A 16976-nucleotide genomic window follows, 5' to 3' on the forward strand; every position below is an offset into this window, starting at 1 on the left:
GAATGGATTTGAAAAGAGGAGAAATCCCAGTCTTTCCTTTATGACCTGATCCCTGTTTATAGTCTTTTCCTGACTTTGGCTTCAAAGATCTGTCAGATAAATCTGTCTGTGTAAACGCACGATAAGAGATTGCAGGGTAAGCAGTCTGAAGGAAGCGATTACTATACTGACAGGCTGTGCAGACAGACCACAGAAGGGAAAGATAATACTGGGAGGCTGCCTTTGCATAGGTCACACCTGTAGTAATTTTTATTAAAATGAGATAAAACCAAAAAAAAGACACATGACCTTTTCGTATGCATTTTTGCCAACAAGTTTCCTCAAACTCACAAAAAATGTGCCCAAATATTGTGCAGTCACAAATATCCAAAAATCACACTATTTTACCAGAATTGCACTAACTGCGGTAAAATAGCGCCATTTTGTCATGTATTAGCTGACAAAAATTGCGCTCTTTTACTGCAGTTGTACTAATTTGAATTTAGTACGTATGTGGCAAAATGTTATAACTTACCCAATGTGTACTATTGCGTTGCATATATTATATTTAGGGTGCCTCCACACATACCGACTCGCAGCAGAAAACTCGCTGCGAGTTTCTGCTACGGGCTGAGGTCCTGGAATGCCCCTATCACTACATACAAGCAGTGGTCTGAAAGACCGCTGCGTGTATGTAATGCAGCCGCCCCCTTAACCCCTTCAGCTCCCGCACCGCTGTCTCCATACATTACCTGGCTCTGGCTGCACGGGGTCCCGGCGTCTTGCTCTGCTGCCCAGCCAATCAGTGTGTTGCCCAGCCGCAGCTGTCATTGCATAGAACATAATTAAGAACCTATTGTTACCTAACCACCCTGAACGTTACTTCAGAGACAGACATGTGACAGCTCGCTCAGCCAATGACTGGCTTCCATTAGGCACTGTACCTGGTCATAGAATAAAGCTTTGAAGTAATCTTCAGCTGTTGGATGCTGTTGGACCTTGTATGTCACTGGATGTGAATCTATCGACATTGGGACTGCTTACGCTTTTTTTATTTAAATGACGGACACTAAGTTATGACTGGTATCAAAACTGCATTATTTTATTTTATTTCACTTTATAATTTATTTACAGTGATTGTATTATACATTATAACAAAGTCATTATATTGGGAAAGAAAAATGAAGCTAAAATTATTATGTTAATTTGTTTTCCCTAAGACCCATTGGCATCACAACATATGGGGTAAATTCGCCCCTGCGAGCCCCTGGGACGAAGGAATATTTAATGAAAAAAATAACAATTAAATTTTAATCCCCTCCTCCATGAGGTATAAATAGGCTCCACCTCCCCCTAGACCTCAGTCTAATTATAAAGAAACATAAAACACAGGGAGGGAGTCTTGTGTTGCCAATGGGTCTTAGGGAAAACAAATTAACATAATAATTTTAGCTTCCCTTACGTCCCATTGGCATCACAACATATGGGGAATTAGCAAGCATTATCCCCAATGGGCGGGTTATTTATTACGTCCGCATTAAGAACAGATCTTGCAAAGGTTGTTCTTGACAAGAAAAGAAGTATCCAGCCTGAAATATCTCACAAAGGTAGTCAAAGAAGACCAGGTAGCTGCCTGGCATATGTCCTCAAGTGGCACAGCGGCACGCTCTGCCCAAGTGGAGGCCACAGCTCTAGTAGAGTGAGCCCTGGTAAATTCTGGTGGATCCAGATCAGCAGAGGAGTAACATAAGGCAATGGAGTCACAGATCCATCTGAATATTGAAGGTTTTGAAGCCTTTCTCCCCTTGTTCTTTCCTGCGAAAGGGATAAAGAAATTCTTGTCTTTACGAAAATCACCTACTCTATGTAGATAGATCTTGATAGCTCTGGATACGTCCAATAAAGAAAGATCCAAGTCTTCTTTAGATGATCCAGTAGGAGAAAATACAGGCAATACTATTGGCTGGTTGATGTTGGCAAATGAAGCCACCATAGGCAGGAATCCTGGAAGGAACCTAAGGATAACTTTGTCTTGGGAAAAAATCACGTATGGAGGTGCGGAGCCAAGGGCTTGAAGTTCTCCAACTCTCTTAGCAGAGGTAATGGCTAGTAAAAGAGAAACTTTCAATGTTAACTTGAAGTTTACTTCCTCCCAAGGCTTAAAGGGAGGAAGACACAGGCGTCTCAACACAAAGGATAAGTCCCATGGGTCTACCTGCTTTACCAGGTTAGGCCTAGTCTAGCCTTAACAAAATTCTTTACCTCCAAGATCTGAAAGAAACGTGAGTTTAGGTGTGCGGAGAGGGCTGCTATCTACACCTTGATGGAACTAGGTTTTAATCCTTTATAGAAGCCTTCCTGTAAAAACTCCAATGACTGTGGAGTAGAAGGTTTAAGTCCATCAATACTCCTGCTTGCACACCAATCTTGAAAATCTTCCAAATACGTGCATAAGATTTATTTGTAGTGCTACTACGAGCGTGAGAAAGAGTATACTATACCTTCTCAGAAAAACTAGAGTCCAATACGGTCCTCTCAGTCTCCAAGTTGTCAAGCTGAGGCTGGAAAGATTCCTGCACAGATGTTGACCCTGGAATATTAGATCCGGATGCAAAGGTAATCTCCAAAATTCCCCTCTGCTCATATTCATGGGCAGGGTGAACCATGACCCCTTCGGCCAGAAGGGAGTTATTATTATTACTGACGACTGATCTAGACTGATCTTAGTCAAACTCTGGGAATCATGGCTATGGGAGGAAAGATATACGCCAGCTGGTATGTCCATGGTATTGTCATTGAGTCCAATACCGTGGGATTGTCTGCCCTGTAAAGGGAACAGAAATTCCTCAGTTTGGCATTGCTTGCTGATGCCATGAGGTCTCTCTGAGGAAGCCCCCACCTCTGGGTTAACTGAATGAACACTCTCCTTGAGAGAGACCATTCCCCCGGTAATGTCAGGCCTCGACTCAATCCGCCAATATATTGTCGACACCCCTGATATGAATCGCAGAGAGTCTGGTTATTCTGGTTTCTGCCTAACAGAAAAATCTTCTCTACTTCCCTGAGGAGAGAAAGGGATCTGGTACCTCCCTGTTTAGGTACGCCACACAGGTCATGTCGTTCATCCGGATTCTGACTGCTCTCTGTAAAATAGGAGGAGAAAAATGAAGAAGAGCTAGGTAAATCGCTCTGAGCTCCCTCACGTTGGAGGGCAGAGCGGATTCCTGTTGACTCCAAGATCCTGCAGTCGTGATGACTGTCAGATGAGCTCCCCAACCTGTTCCTGAAGCATCTGTCGTGATGGTTATCCAGTGTGGTTCTGAAAATAAAACTCCATGTTTGACTTGTCTCCACCACATTAGAGAATGTCTTGTTTGAGTCGATAGAACATCATCGCATCCAAGTCCTTCAGTCCTCGGTTCCATACTGTTAGTGCTTCTCTCTGAAGAAATCTCATGTGCCATAACGCCCATGGCACCACGTCCGCAGCTGAGGCAAGGAGCCCTAGAAAGCGCATTTATGTTCTTATGGATACCTGACGAGGAGGAATTAGGAATTAAGTCTGATTTCTCTATGTTGATAAACCAACCTAATTGTTGAAGTATGTCCTGGACATAGTTCAACTGAACTCTCAGAAGATCCTGAGTCTGAGTCATAATCAACCAATCGTCCAGGTAAGGGATAACTTTATCCCCTGTAAACGGAAGCGAACCATCATGGTGACACTACCTTAGTGAAAACAAAGGGTGCGGAGGTATTCCGGATGGAAGGACTTTGAATTGTAAGTGTCTTACCTTCCCCTGTATTTGGATGGCGAAGGCTCTCCTGTGAGCCTTCAGAATCGGTACATGAAGATATGCATCCGGTAGATCTATGGTGACCAAAAAATCTCCCTCCTGGAGGATAGATTTTACCGATCTTATGTTCTCCATGTGGAACGTCTTCTTTACGATGCACCTGTTTAGATATCGCAAATCTATAATAAGCCTCCAATTTCCGGATGGCTTCAGCACTAGTAACACTGGGGAGTAAACTCCCTGACCGATCTCTGATAGAGGAACATCCTCTAAAGCCTCAATGGAAAGGAGGTAAAGAATTTCCGTCTCTAGGACTAAGTATCTTTCTGGCTTAAGATTTCTTGACAAAAGAAATCTTGGAGGAGGAAGAGATGATAAATGAAGGACATAACCATTTTGAATAATATTTAACACCCAGTGATCTTTTCTTAATTCTTCCCAGGCAGGGAGAAACAAACTCAGACGTGTTCCCACTGGACAGCTTCTGCGTCAGAAGTCTGGTTTCTTGTTGGTGTCCTTATTCTGCTGCTTCCCGGAACCTCTTCTGGAATAGTTTCTTCCTCGACCTCTGTACTGGTATCTCCCTTTGCCTCGCTGAGGAGATTTTGCTCTGCGTAAGGAATCACCGCTCTTATAGGACAATGGTAGGGACTTCCCCTCCTTGTCAGACAATTCCTCCATTAATTTATCCAGCTTACAGCCAAACAGCCTACCTGGCTGGAACTCCATATTACAGAGCTGAATTTTGGAGTTAGCATCTCCAACCCAGGGTTTTAACCATAGCGCCCTTCGGCAGCGGTTGAGAGCGTACTAGTTTTTTTACGCTAACCTGGTTCCCTGAGATGCATCATCGCAGAGGAAGTCAATGGCCATAATGACCTTTTTTAAGGAGCAAAGGACCTTGTCCCTGCTAGCTCTACCTTCCAAATTTTCCTGGACCTTGGTCAGCCATCTTCTTAGGCTTCTAGAAACCTCAAAGAAGAAATGGAGACTGCCCCTTGGGCTGCCGCTGCCGTATATGATCTCTTGAGGGCTACCTCCACCCTTCTATCCATCGGATCCTTAAGATTGGATCCGTCCTCCGCAGGCAGCACAGTACATTTTGACAGTTTGGCTATGGCCGGGTCCACCTTTGGAGGCTCAATCCAGTCCTTACATTGTTCTTCCTTGAGAACATATAAGGTCTTAAACCTCTTGCTCAAACCCGGAGCCTCTTCTGGTTCCTTCCATTCCGCCTGTAACATAGACAATGAAGTCTCTCCCACAGAAAAAGCCCTAGGTTTTTTTGAGGAGGACCAATCCTATCCTCTTCTATTTCCTCAGGGTGTATTTCAGCTTGCACAGCTTAGCAGAGCTTGTGAATTCTATCAGCTGTGAAATACCCCCTGAATAATTCTTTCTCATCTTCAGAAGTAGAAGAGGTTTCAGAAGAAGATGATGACCTAACTTCATCAATCACAGTAAAACTGAAAATGACCATAATCCTACAGCCATAAAGTAATATACTCACAGGCTGGGAGTAGAGAGAGAAATGCTCCATTTGGTCTTTAACTTAGGACACGGGCGGCGAATCTCATTAGCCGCTAAAGTCTTTTGCACATAGTCCTTGACCCATACAACTACCTCCTGAACATCAGGCTCCTCATAGGTTTAGGTCTGCATGAAGGACAGCGTACTTAGGCATTATAAATATTTTTAGGCATTCATAAATATTTTTATGAAAGAAAGGATGAATCTTATCTGGAAAAAAATGATCCTCCTACGGTATCCATAGCCGTCAGGTAGAGGAGTCTCACACTCGGCACATTAAGTGCTTCCTTAGAAGGTCTTTTGCGAGCAGCAGGACTGGTCTCCATTTCAGACATCTGCAAATAATCAATGTATTACAATACATATAAACCACTAGCCTGGCTAGAGTGATATCGGAAAGAGACACTAGGTGGCAGCAACACTTACTTTTAAGTATATAGAAGAGAGATCACAGCACTTTGCACTCAGATGTTTTCTATTAGATCCAAATGAGCCACAGAAAATCCTTCCAGAGGAAGACAGCCAGACCTAGAGGTAGCAACAGCTTACCCTCTGCCTTGAACACACAGCTAATCCAGCATGCAGAGAGCGCGCGCCGCTGCCGGCCCCTGGAAGTGACATGGCGCTGATGCCGCAGTGCTGAGACGCACGCAGCGCCGATGCGTTCCACAGTCGAACGCAAATGGAAGAAAAGCCAGCGGCTCGGGTGACACGCAGAGTGCGTTCCAAGACGCACCAGGTAAGAAAAACTTAAAAGCTAAGACCTGCAGAAGCAAATATCAGGATACTACCTGGACACCGGCTCCAGCGGCATCCCAGCAATCATTACCTGGAGAGAAAACCTGAATGCAACAGGTTAACAAAGCATAAAAACGGAGGAGGGACAAAGTCCCCTAGGGCTAACAGCAACGAAGTAAAAAAAGACTGAGGTCTAGGGGGAGGTGGAGCCTATTTATACCTCATGGAGGAGGGGATTAAAATTTAATTGTTATTTTTTTCATTAAATATTCCTTCGTCCCAGGGGCTCGCAGGGGCGAATTTACCCCATATGTTGTGATGCCAATGGGACGTAAGGGAAACTAATTTTATTATATCCTCTAACATGTTAACTGCTAGTTTAGATGCCTGTGGTTTCATAAGTCAGCTGGAGGGATAGTCTTGTATGGGTTCATAATGCCTTTTGGGTCCAGCATATGTTTCAGCTGCTGCATAATGTGTACTGCTCCTCTGGATTTGCTGTAATAAATGTGATCCCTCTTTTTGAATCCCAGTCCATGCTCAGCACTAATACTGCCACTGTGTTTAGATGTCCATTCATACACAAAAGGCTCCAGGGCTGACAGTAAAGCGTCACTGTGCGACTGTGCTGTGATGTTTAAATGCAAGTTTCCATCGCCTGCAGGAAAAAAAAAATAAGTATATAAATATACAAAGAAATACCTTATATCTATGGCTTGAAGAGCGGAGCTGATGTAGCCGATTCAGCAGACTTATATGTTTAGTAGAGGTGAGCGAACCGGGTTCGGGTTCGAGTCGATCCGAACCCGAACGTTCGGTATTTGATTAGCGGGGGCTGCTGAACTTGGATAAAGCTCTAAGGTTGTCTGGAAAACATGGATACAGCCAATGACTAGATCCATGTTTCCTACATAGCCTTAGGGTTTTATCCAACTTCAGCAGCCACCGCTAATCAAATGCCGAAAGTTCGGGTTCGGATCGACTCGAACATGCTCGAGGTTCGCTCATCTCTAATGTTTAACCTAAGTGTGTCAACAAGGAAAAGAATCAGGGTATCTCACCTAAATGTCCATAACCAACTACACATTGAGCAGAGGACCCTAAGCGAACCCTTGTTTCTTCGACCAGTGTGTACAGTTTCTCCACAGGTACTGACAGGTCGTATTTGTAGACATAACCATCATGAGCTAGAGCTTCAGTGATACGCTCCCGGAGGGCCCAGAGGGACTGTGCACACAGGGAAAAGTTAAATATATATTAAAGAAAATTAGATTAAATATAGAGTAATTTCAGGAAAGTATCTATAAGTGAAAGCATGCAGTGGAGGCAACAAAAGTATGTGATGAATGAATATCTAAATGTATATACTGTACCTGATATATGCAATGGGTACATAGTAAAATACAGCGTTCAATACAGTGAAAAGAGTATGGCAACACATAAAACATGAACATATGCCTAAAGGACACTTGCTAAAGTCCATTAGACGCTATGGAAGTGTTCAGTGTTTATGTCAGGAATAGGGATAAGTGCAACTCAAGCATGCTCAGGTCCAGTTGTTCGGGATTTGAATACCGGTTGCTGTATCCATGTTTTTCCGGACTCCCTAGGGCTGCACCAAACTTCTTCAGCCACTGGTATTCAAATGCAGAACATTTGGATTCGAGCATGCTCGAGTTGTGCTCATCTGTAGTCAGGAGGTTTTTTCAGAATGTGGAATGAATGAGCACCACAGACATATTTATAAAAAAAAACTTCAATTACTCACCGGTAATTGTTTTTCTATGAGACCATGACAGCACTCTTGGTGTTTATCACTTCATCTTCAGGGTAATAGAGGGAACAGTAGCCTACCGGTCAGCTCTTCTCTTAAAGGGGTGATGTTCTCTGAGCCCTTTAAGTGAAGAGCCGAGAGGGAGGCTACTCTGCCCTCTATTATCCTGAAGATGAAGTGACAAAACCTCCCAAGGGTGCTGTCATAGAGCGACTAGGGAAAAACTTATCTACAAGAGAAGTAGGGTCTGATCTCTGGGACATTCCACAATCTCAAGAACAGGGACCCACGTTTCCCAGCTTAATGGCGGGGTTGGTCAGCACACGCTCCATGAATTTTCTATAGAGAAGCCAGAGATAGACAAGGATTGTACTCAACCAGGAAAGTTGAGTCTCAGAGGTCATTAGCAAGCCTACCTAACCACTGGTAGATGGCACTTCCCTCTACCATACAAAAAGAACCTGCTCTCAACATAGTATTGATCACAATTAAAGTTCATCTAAGTAATTAGAGTATTAACTGTGACTTCCCCCACAAATACCTTTAGCACCCCTGACGCATGCCTACTAGCCCTATACCCTAGACCAGTGATTTTCAACCTTTTTTGAGCCGCGGCACACTTTTTATACTTAAAGAATCCCGGGGCACACCACCAACCAAAATGGCACAAAATGAAACTAAAACAGTACATATTATACATATAGTTAATAATATAGATTCTAAATGTATTTATACTCAGTGTGAAACCTGGGCCTGTTTTCTTCTCCCCCTGTGCTTCTATCCACCATACTTCTCCCCCCTGCTTCTCTCCTGTGCTTCTCTCCCCCATGCTTCTCTCCTGTGCTTCTTTCCCCCATGCTTCTCTCCCCCCTGCTTCTCTCCACCATACTTCTCTCCCCCCGCTTCTCTCCCCCCTACTTCTCCCCCCTACTTCTCTCCTGTGCTTCTCTCCCCCCTGCTTCTCTCCTGTGCTTCTCTCCCCCATGCTTCTCTCCACCATACTTCTCCCCCTGCTTCTCTCCTGTGCTTCTCTCCCCCATGCTTCTCTCCTGTGCTTCTCTCCCCCATGCTTCTCTGCTGTGCTTCTTTCCCCCATGCTTCTCTCCCCCCTGCTTCTCTCCACCATACTTCTCCCCCCTGCTTCTCTCCTGTGCTTCTCTCCCCCATGCTTCTCTCCTGTGCTTCTTTCCCCCATGCTTCTCTCCCCCCTGCTTCTCTCCACCATACTTCTCTCCCCCCGCTTCTCTCCCCCCTACTTCTCCCCCCTACTTCTCTCCTGTGCTTCTCTCCCCCCTGCTTCTCTCCTGTGCTTCTCTCCCCCATGCTTCTCTCCACCATACTTCTCCCCCTGCTTCTCTCCCCCATGCTTCTCTCCTGTGCTTCTCTCCCCCATGCTTCTCTGCTGTGCTTCTCTCCACCATACTTCTCTCCCCCTTGCTTCTCTCCACCATACTTCTCCCCCCTACTTCTCTCCCCCATGCTTCTGTCCTGTGCTTCTCTCCCCCATGCTTCTCTCCTCCATGCTTCTCTCCTGTGCTTCTCTCCCCCATGCTTCTCTCCTGTCCTTCTCTCCCCCATGCTTCTCTCCTGTGCTTCTCTCCCCCCTACTTCTCCCCCTGCTTCTCTCCTGTGCTTCTCTCCCCCATGCTTCTCTCCTGTGCTCCTCTCCCCCATGCTTCTCTGCTGTGCTTCTCTCAACCATACTTCTCTCCCCCTTGCTTCTCTCCACCATACTTCTCCCCCCTACTTCTCTCCTGTGCTTCTCTGCACCATACTTCTCCCCCTGCTTCTCTCCTGTGCTTCTCTCCCCCATGCTTCTCTCCTTTGCTTCTCTCCCCCCTGCTTCTCTCCTGTGCTTCTATCCACCATACTTCTCCCCCCTACTTCTCTCCTGTGCTTCTCTCCACCATACTTCCCCCCTGCTTCTCTCCCCCATGCTTCTCTCCTGTGCTTCTCTCCCCCATGCTTCTCTCCTGTGCTTCTCTCCCCCATGCTTCTCTCCACCATACTTCTCCCCCTACTTCTCTCCTGTGCTTCTCTCCCCCATGCTTCTCTCCTGTCCTTCTCTCCCCCATGCTTCTCTCCTGTGCTTCTCTCCCCCCTACTTCTCCCCCTGCTTCTCTCCTGTGCTCCTCTCCCCCATGCTTCTCTGCTGTGCTTCTCTCAACCATACTTCTCTCCCCCTTGCTTCTCTCCACCATACTTCTCCCCCTACTTCTCTCCTGTGCTTCTCTGCACCATACTTCTCTCCCTGCTTCTCTCCTGTGCTTCTCTCCCCCATGCTTCTCTCCTTTGCTTCTCTCCCCCCTGCTTCTCTCCTGTGCTTCTATCCACCATACTTCTCCCCCCTACTTCTCTCCTGTGCTTCTCTCCACCATACTTCCCCCCTGCTTCTCTCCTGTGCTTCTCTCCCCCATGCTTCTCTCCTGTGCTTCTCTCCCCCATGCTTCTCTCCACCATACTTCTCCCCCTACTTCTCTCCTGTGCTTCTCTCCACCATACTTCTCCCCCCTGCTTCTCTCCACCATACTTCTCCTTCCCTGCTTCTCTCCACCATACTTCTCTCCCCCCTACTTCTCTCCTGTGCTTCTCTCCACCATACTTCTCCCCTTTGCTTCTCTCCCCCATGCTTCTCTCATGTGCTTCTCTCCCCCATGCTTCTCTGCTGTGCTTCTCTCCCCCATAATTCTCTCCCCCCTACTTCTCTCCTGTGCTTCTCTCCCCCCTGCTTCTCTCCTGTGCTTCTCTCCCCCATGCTTCTCTCCTGTGCTGCTCTCCCCCATGCTTCTCTCCACCACACTTCTCTCCCCCCTGCTTCTCCCCCCCTACTTCTCTCCTGTGCTTCTCTCCACCATACTTCTCCCCTGCTTCTCTCCTGTGCTTCTCTCCCCCATGCTTCTCTCCTGTGCTTCTCTCCCCCACTCTTCTCTCCCGTGCTTCTCTCCACCATACTTCTCCCCCCTTCTTCTCTCCTGTGTTTCTCTCCACCATACTTCTCTCCCCCGTTTCTCCCCCATTCCCATGTTTCTCTCCCCATCCCCAGGTTTCTCTCCCCCATGCTTCTCTCCCTGTCTCTCCCCCCCCTGTTTCTCCCCCATGCTTATCTAACCCAACCCCATGTTTCCCTCCCCATCCCCAGGTTTCTCTCCCCCATTGTTTTCTCCTGTTTCTCTCCCCCATCCCTAGGTTTCTCTCCCCCCCCTTCCTCCTCACCTCCTCCGAGATGGTCGCCGCTGCTGTCTGCCTCACCTACTGGCCGCCCGTAGGGCCCGGACGTGCTCCTATCCAATCTGTGGAGACCAGGAGCGTGGTGCGCACCACGCTCTCGGTCTCCGCTGATTGGATAGGAGGAGAACGTCCGGGCGCTACAGGTGGCCAGTAGGTGAGGCGGACAGCAGCAGCGGGGCGATCTGCAGGGGCACCATAGTTTGGGGAACTTTCCCCGCGGCACACCCGACCATGTGTCGGGCCACACTGGTTGAAAATCACTGCCCTAGACCTTTACAAATACATGTGTAAAAAATCAATTGCAGGGTTATCCGGGGTATTTACAAAGTTGAAATTCAGTCCCTATGCTGACATCATATGGACATTCTACATACATTAAAATTTATGTATAATGTGCTATATGGGCTTCTGTAAGAGAAAGAACACTAAACAATAAACCATCTATGCAGTACAAACAGTAAAATTAGCCCCCTTGTTGCCACAGTTAACATTCTGCAGTTTAAGGTCATACCATTATTTTACCCTGGTCTGTAGCTACAGTCCCTGATGTCACAAATCCAAAATCCATTGCCTTCTCCAGAAATGTATTGAGTTTTTCTTCATCATGCTTTGCATAGGATCCAGAGGTTTCTACCAATACGTAGAATGCATTGTCTGCAGTCATAAATTACTAAGGTTAATCCTACAGTTATGTACACCAATTTGTCCACCAATCACGGAGTCATCACCACTGACCTGGTAAAGGATTAACAAGTTTCAGATGTGTTTGTACCATTCTCATAGACTCCGAGTCCATGAACTCACAGGCAGACAGAATCTCTCCAAGTTGATCCCTGCATAATGTAAATACTTGCAAAACTCTGCTGAAATCTTCACATCCTGCAGCAAATCATAGTAACCACTAGTTGTTAAACAGCATATAGGATTTCTCAAACAATCGCTTACGGTGTGTTTACACAGAGAGATCTGACAGATTTCTGAAGCCAAAGCCAGAAACAGACTATAAACAGAGAACAGGTCATAAAGGAAAGACAGATTTTTCCTCTTCTCAAATCCATTCCTGGCTTTGGCTTCAAAAATCTGTCAGATAAATCTCTCTGTGTAAAAGCACCCATAGCCTTTAAAAAAAACACCCTATTGTGGGCCTTAAAGAGGCACTCTCGTTTTAACAAAGATCAATTGTACAATATATCTTATCAGACAAAAAATGCCTCCTTCTGTTATCAAGCATTTTCCCAATTTAAGTCCCATTGATGTACATTGCCGAAATTGGCTGTTAAAGAGGAAAGACAGGGCAGTGAATTACATGGCTGCCGCACTCTCTCCCTGGCTATATCTCCTGATCACAGTGGGTCTCAGCAGTGAGATCCACTGTAATCAATAACTTTTGACATGCCTGATGACATGTCTTTAAAGGGGTAATAACTTGTATCTTAACAAATTATACCCTATCAATGGGATAGGGCATAACTAGGAGATAGTGGGGGTCCAACTGCTGGGGCCCCCTGCAATATCCTAATTATTCCCTATCCTGTGGACCCCAAAATCTCAGTTGAAAGGACCTGCCGCTACATTCATTCTTTAGGTCTCTATGAATGAATGAATGAATGAATGTCACGGCAGCGTGCATGCATAGCCTGCAGTTCCATTCAGTAGGGATTTTGGAGATCCAGTACTGGACATTAAAGTGAGCCCCTGATGTTGGACCACCAGTGATCTTTTAGTTATGCCCTGTGCCAAAGATACTGAGGACATGGCATAAAGGGGTTTCCCATCTCGATAAGTTAAGGGTCTGTCCACACGTACAGACTCGCAGCGTAAATCTCGCTGCGAGTCTGTCAGATCCTGGAAGTTCCCTGTCACTACATACTCGCAGCGGTCTGAACGACCGCTGCGAGTATGTAATTCTGCCGGCCCCTTAACCCCTTCGGCTCCCGCTCCGCTGTGTCTGTATATACGTTACCTGTCCTCGCTGCACGGGGTCCTGCTGTGCTGCTCTCCCGCCCAGCCAATCAGTGGCTGCGGCTGGGCAACACACTGATTGGCCAGGCGGGAGAGCAGGACGCCGGGACCCCGTGCAGGAGACACGTAATGTATGTACAGACACAGCAGAGTGGCAGCAGAAGGGGTTAAGGGGCCGGCAGAATTACATACTCGCAGCGGTCTGACAGGGAACTGCTAGGACCTAACAGACTCGCAGTGAGACTTACGCTGCGAGTCTGTACGTGTGGACAGACCCTGAAGGGGTTTTCCGGGAAGAATTTATTGATGATCTAAACTAAGGATAGGTCTTTAATATAATATCAATTGGTCAGTACCCAGATCCTCTACCCATCAGTTGCACCGCCGCCATACACAGCAGATGGCTGTGTACATTGGATACTGCAGCTCAACTCCCATTGAAGTGAACTGAAACTGAGCTGCAGTAGCCGAGTACACCCATTGACAATGTACCAATCTCTCTGCTTCTGTCTATTTACTATATATGTGTGGCTCTGGCGAACAGCTAATCGTGGGGTACCTGGTGTGTACTAAATCTTGCCAAGAAAATCCTTTAGGGTGCGTTCAGACCTACAGGATCCGCAGCAAATCTGCAGCAGATCCGCAGCAGATTTGATGGTGCAGATTTGATGCTGTGTTCAGTTATTTAAATGAAATACGCTGCAGATCCGGAAAGTGTGAACGTACCCTTAGGGTGCGTTCACACGTACAGGATCTGCAGCAGATCGGCAGCAGATTTGATGGCTCAGGTATGATTTGCTTTAAATCTGCGCCATCAAATCTACTGCAGATCCTGTACGTGTGAACGCACCATTAATCAGTTTTGAGTGAACTTCATCAGGGAATTAATTTGATCAAACACCTTACCTAAAAAGGCCACATTTACTGCACTGGGTTTGCGGGGACACATAATGGACAGAGCAGTTATGACGCCTAAAGTTCCTTCTGAGCCAATGAACAGCTGCTTTAGATCATAGCCTGTGTTATCTTTGCGTAGAGAATTGAGACAGTTCAGAATAGATCCATCAGGAAGGACCTAACAATAGGTAAAAAGAAGACAATAAAAAACTGAAAATTAGTACAAGCATCTGTAATACACTAATCTAAATGTCTTACCGCTTCTAGTCCCAAGACTGTCCCTCGCAGGGATCCATATCGCAGAAGTCTCAGGCCACCAGCATTGGTGGCCAGGTTTCCCCCTATGTGACAGCTTCCCTTTGCTCCTAGGTCTAGCGGCATGGTGTAACCCCGTTCTCCCAGATACTGGTACAGCGACTCTAACACACAGCCTGCCTGGCATACCAAGGCACCTAACATAGAAATACACAGGATAAATAAACTGTGAAACCTCTTTATTAACTCAAAACCCCAAAGCTGTTTCACTTTAGGCTCCTGGGAGTCAATGACCCTTACCAAGTGTCACTAATATTAATGGTTGGGGACGGGTGCAGAAATAACAACCGCATTGGGCACATTGGGACTACTTTCACCTTTAAACTATTCAAGCAATCCACTATCCAACAACCACATGGTTCATTAGAATGCAGTAACTCACCAGAAACATCATCAAAACTGATCACCTGGTCCATGAGAGCGGTTGAGATGAGGATCTCATCAAAGACAGGGACACTGCCTCCAACTAAGCCAGTGTTTCCTCCCTGAGGTGTTACAGCCAGGCTCCTTTCATTACAATACCTGTAGGCACAGAGAGGAAGATAGCAACGATAAGGCTTTGTTCACATTTCATCATTTCTTGGCAGTACACAAGCCAAGAAAATCATCTGAGTTATTTGCCAGATGAAAAGCTGCATGGTATGTAACTGTGCATTATACAGTGCACTATAGTGATTTATTATTTTTGCTGTAGCTAACAGTATAGGGATGTGCATGATGATCCAATATAGGGATCATCATGAATAATTATGGGGGGAGGTGGGTAGAAGGTTGGTTGTGTGGTGTAAAATCTCTTCTTGTCAGTGTTTTTAAAAACAAATCAGACAAAAAGAGTAGCGTTTTGTACTCAGTAGGACAGATGGGTGGGGTTTGGCAAACAAAAAAAAGAAATATATATATATATATATATATATATATATATTTATATTATCACTACACATACTTTATTTATTCCCTAGTACATATTGGCCACGTTAATGTCAAGTAACAGCTATATGGGTTGTCTAGGCATACCCTCATTAGGTGTGGAAAGATACAACTGCACACTGGGTGCTGTCTGACACTCACAAAATATCATGCATGGGCCCCATTACTTAGAACAGGACCTGTGCACGATACCATGTCAGGTGTCTCAGTAACCCAACCTCCCAGCGTACAGCCGGGCCCATATATGCCTCCTGTCAGATCGAGGCAAGACACAATCCCGGAGCCCTTCATGACCACATGGAAAACCTAACACTTACTTGAGGATCTTAGAAACTTCTTCTGTAGTCCGAGGCTTTAAAAGTACTTTGCTATGTCCTGACAAAAAGCAGAAAGCTTTGTTGAAATATAAGAGAACAAAAGTCAAACGTACAATGTATATGTACAATCTTCTACATCTGTACCAATTCTAAAAGGATCCCAACGTTTGTCAATATTAAGAAAGTTGTCTACCAGGAAGGAAGGAAGGAAGGAAGGAAGGAAGGATCTATGCCTGCATCTGTCGGCATCTATTTATTAACCCTGAACATAACAGTGGAGAATGGCTACAAGGTGAAGAGTCATGGGCCCACTCTCTTTACCTATATAAAACATTTGGATGACCACTTTTAATAGCATGATAAACCTTGTTGCTATCTGAAGTCACAAAGGACATCATATGATTAAGATCTCATAGGTTATTTGTTAGAAAACACATAGACATTGTGCATTAGATACCTTGTCCTGTTATTGCACAATATTTCACACTTTTAGGGTATAAATAGCAAAGACATTCCTTACCTCTCACTGTTCGTAACCAGTCAATATTGTGCACTTTCAAATCACCTTCATCAGTGACAACTCTACCAGGAATGATCTTCTGAAAGTGCCGGACATCTTCCATGGAGACCTCTGAAAATGGCAGACGGGATACTCTGTACCTTTCGGAAGTGAGTGGTGGGTCTTTTGCTTGACTCATAAATCTACAGCTTAAAGAGATCTGACCCAACTGAGGCTCAACCAGTTGAAGAATCCTCACAGCGTCACATAATTTCCTTGAGCACACCTTGAGTCCTAAATAGCTCATGTTTAACCTGTAAGAAATGCACATTAACTACTAAATGCTGTAAATACTAATGTAGCATTTCCCCATTCAACACAACATATCAAGCTCTACAACCCTGCAGTCATAGATATGCCATCACTATCTAAGTAGTGCTATCATTGGTTATTATACACACTGGCCATAGTAATTGTAACTATTGGGATCCAGGATTTATGTAAAAACTGAGAACAGATTTGCAGAAACGTGCAATGCCAAAATAGTGCTTCCCCCTACAGAGCCAGAAAATAATATAACATTTTCCGATCCCTGCAGAATTCAGTAGGGGGATCTTACTGCATACCTATATAGCTCCCATTAAGTCAATGAGAGCAAAATACTGTAGGGTTGTCTGCTGTGCATAGTAAGAAGGAGGTCTTTATTATTTTGGTAGACTACTTGACAATACAGAAGAGTAGCCAAATATGTGTATAGTGAATCTGCCAGCTGCAATGCCAAACTACTGACACCCTTAGATAGCTGGTAGGTGAAGGAGACACATGGTACCTTTCATATAGCTGCCTGAGCTTTCAGAATGTAAGAAAAAGGTTTTTATTCACTGGTGCAAAGTTTTAAAGAGACTTTCCTGAGCTCCTGAAGTGCTGAGGGTTGTAATGCCTCCTTACTCCCCCTCCCATCACTATTGCTACTTGATGACAGGCAGCGGGAAGCAGAGCTCCATTAGTGGATA

General features: G+C 45.5%; 1 protein-coding gene across 1 annotated transcript; it reads right to left on the reverse strand.

Annotated features, from left to right (window-relative positions):
* Positions 1-6387: 6387 nt before the first annotated feature.
* D2HGDH (D-2-hydroxyglutarate dehydrogenase) lies at positions 6388-16775 on the reverse strand. The gene is made up of 9 exons (XM_069973859.1): positions 15985-16775; positions 15465-15522; positions 14603-14742; positions 14164-14357; positions 13915-14083; positions 11782-11925; positions 11558-11700; positions 7106-7271; positions 6388-6702 (listed from the first exon to the last, which is right to left on the reverse strand). Exons 1-9 carry the CDS (start codon positions 16292-16294, stop codon positions 6440-6442), a joined length of 1587 nt encoding a protein of 528 aa, XP_069829960.1. The 5' UTR covers positions 16295-16775; the 3' UTR covers positions 6388-6439.
* Between the last annotated feature and the right edge of the window lie 201 nt (positions 16776-16976).

Source organism: Dendropsophus ebraccatus, chromosome 6 (genome assembly GCF_027789765.1).
Source record: "Dendropsophus ebraccatus isolate aDenEbr1 chromosome 6, aDenEbr1.pat, whole genome shotgun sequence".
NCBI lineage: Eukaryota > Metazoa > Chordata > Amphibia > Anura > Hylidae > Dendropsophus > Dendropsophus ebraccatus.

What these genes read in the sequence shown, in the direction of transcription:
- D2HGDH (XM_069973859.1), bottom strand. Translation starts at nt 16,294, where the DNA reads ATGTGCATTTCTTACAGGTTAAACATGAGCTATTTAGGACTCAAGGTG. An exon ending in ACTTGTTAATCCTTTACCAG is followed by an intron (nt 11,701 to 11,781) that starts GTCAGTGGTGAT and finishes TTATGACTGCAG; the next exon opens with ACAATGCATTCTACGTATTG. An exon ending in AGTTGGTTATGGACATTTAG is followed by an intron (nt 6,703 to 7,105) that starts GTGAGATACCCT and finishes TTTTTCCTGCAG; the next exon opens with GCGATGGAAACTTGCATTTA.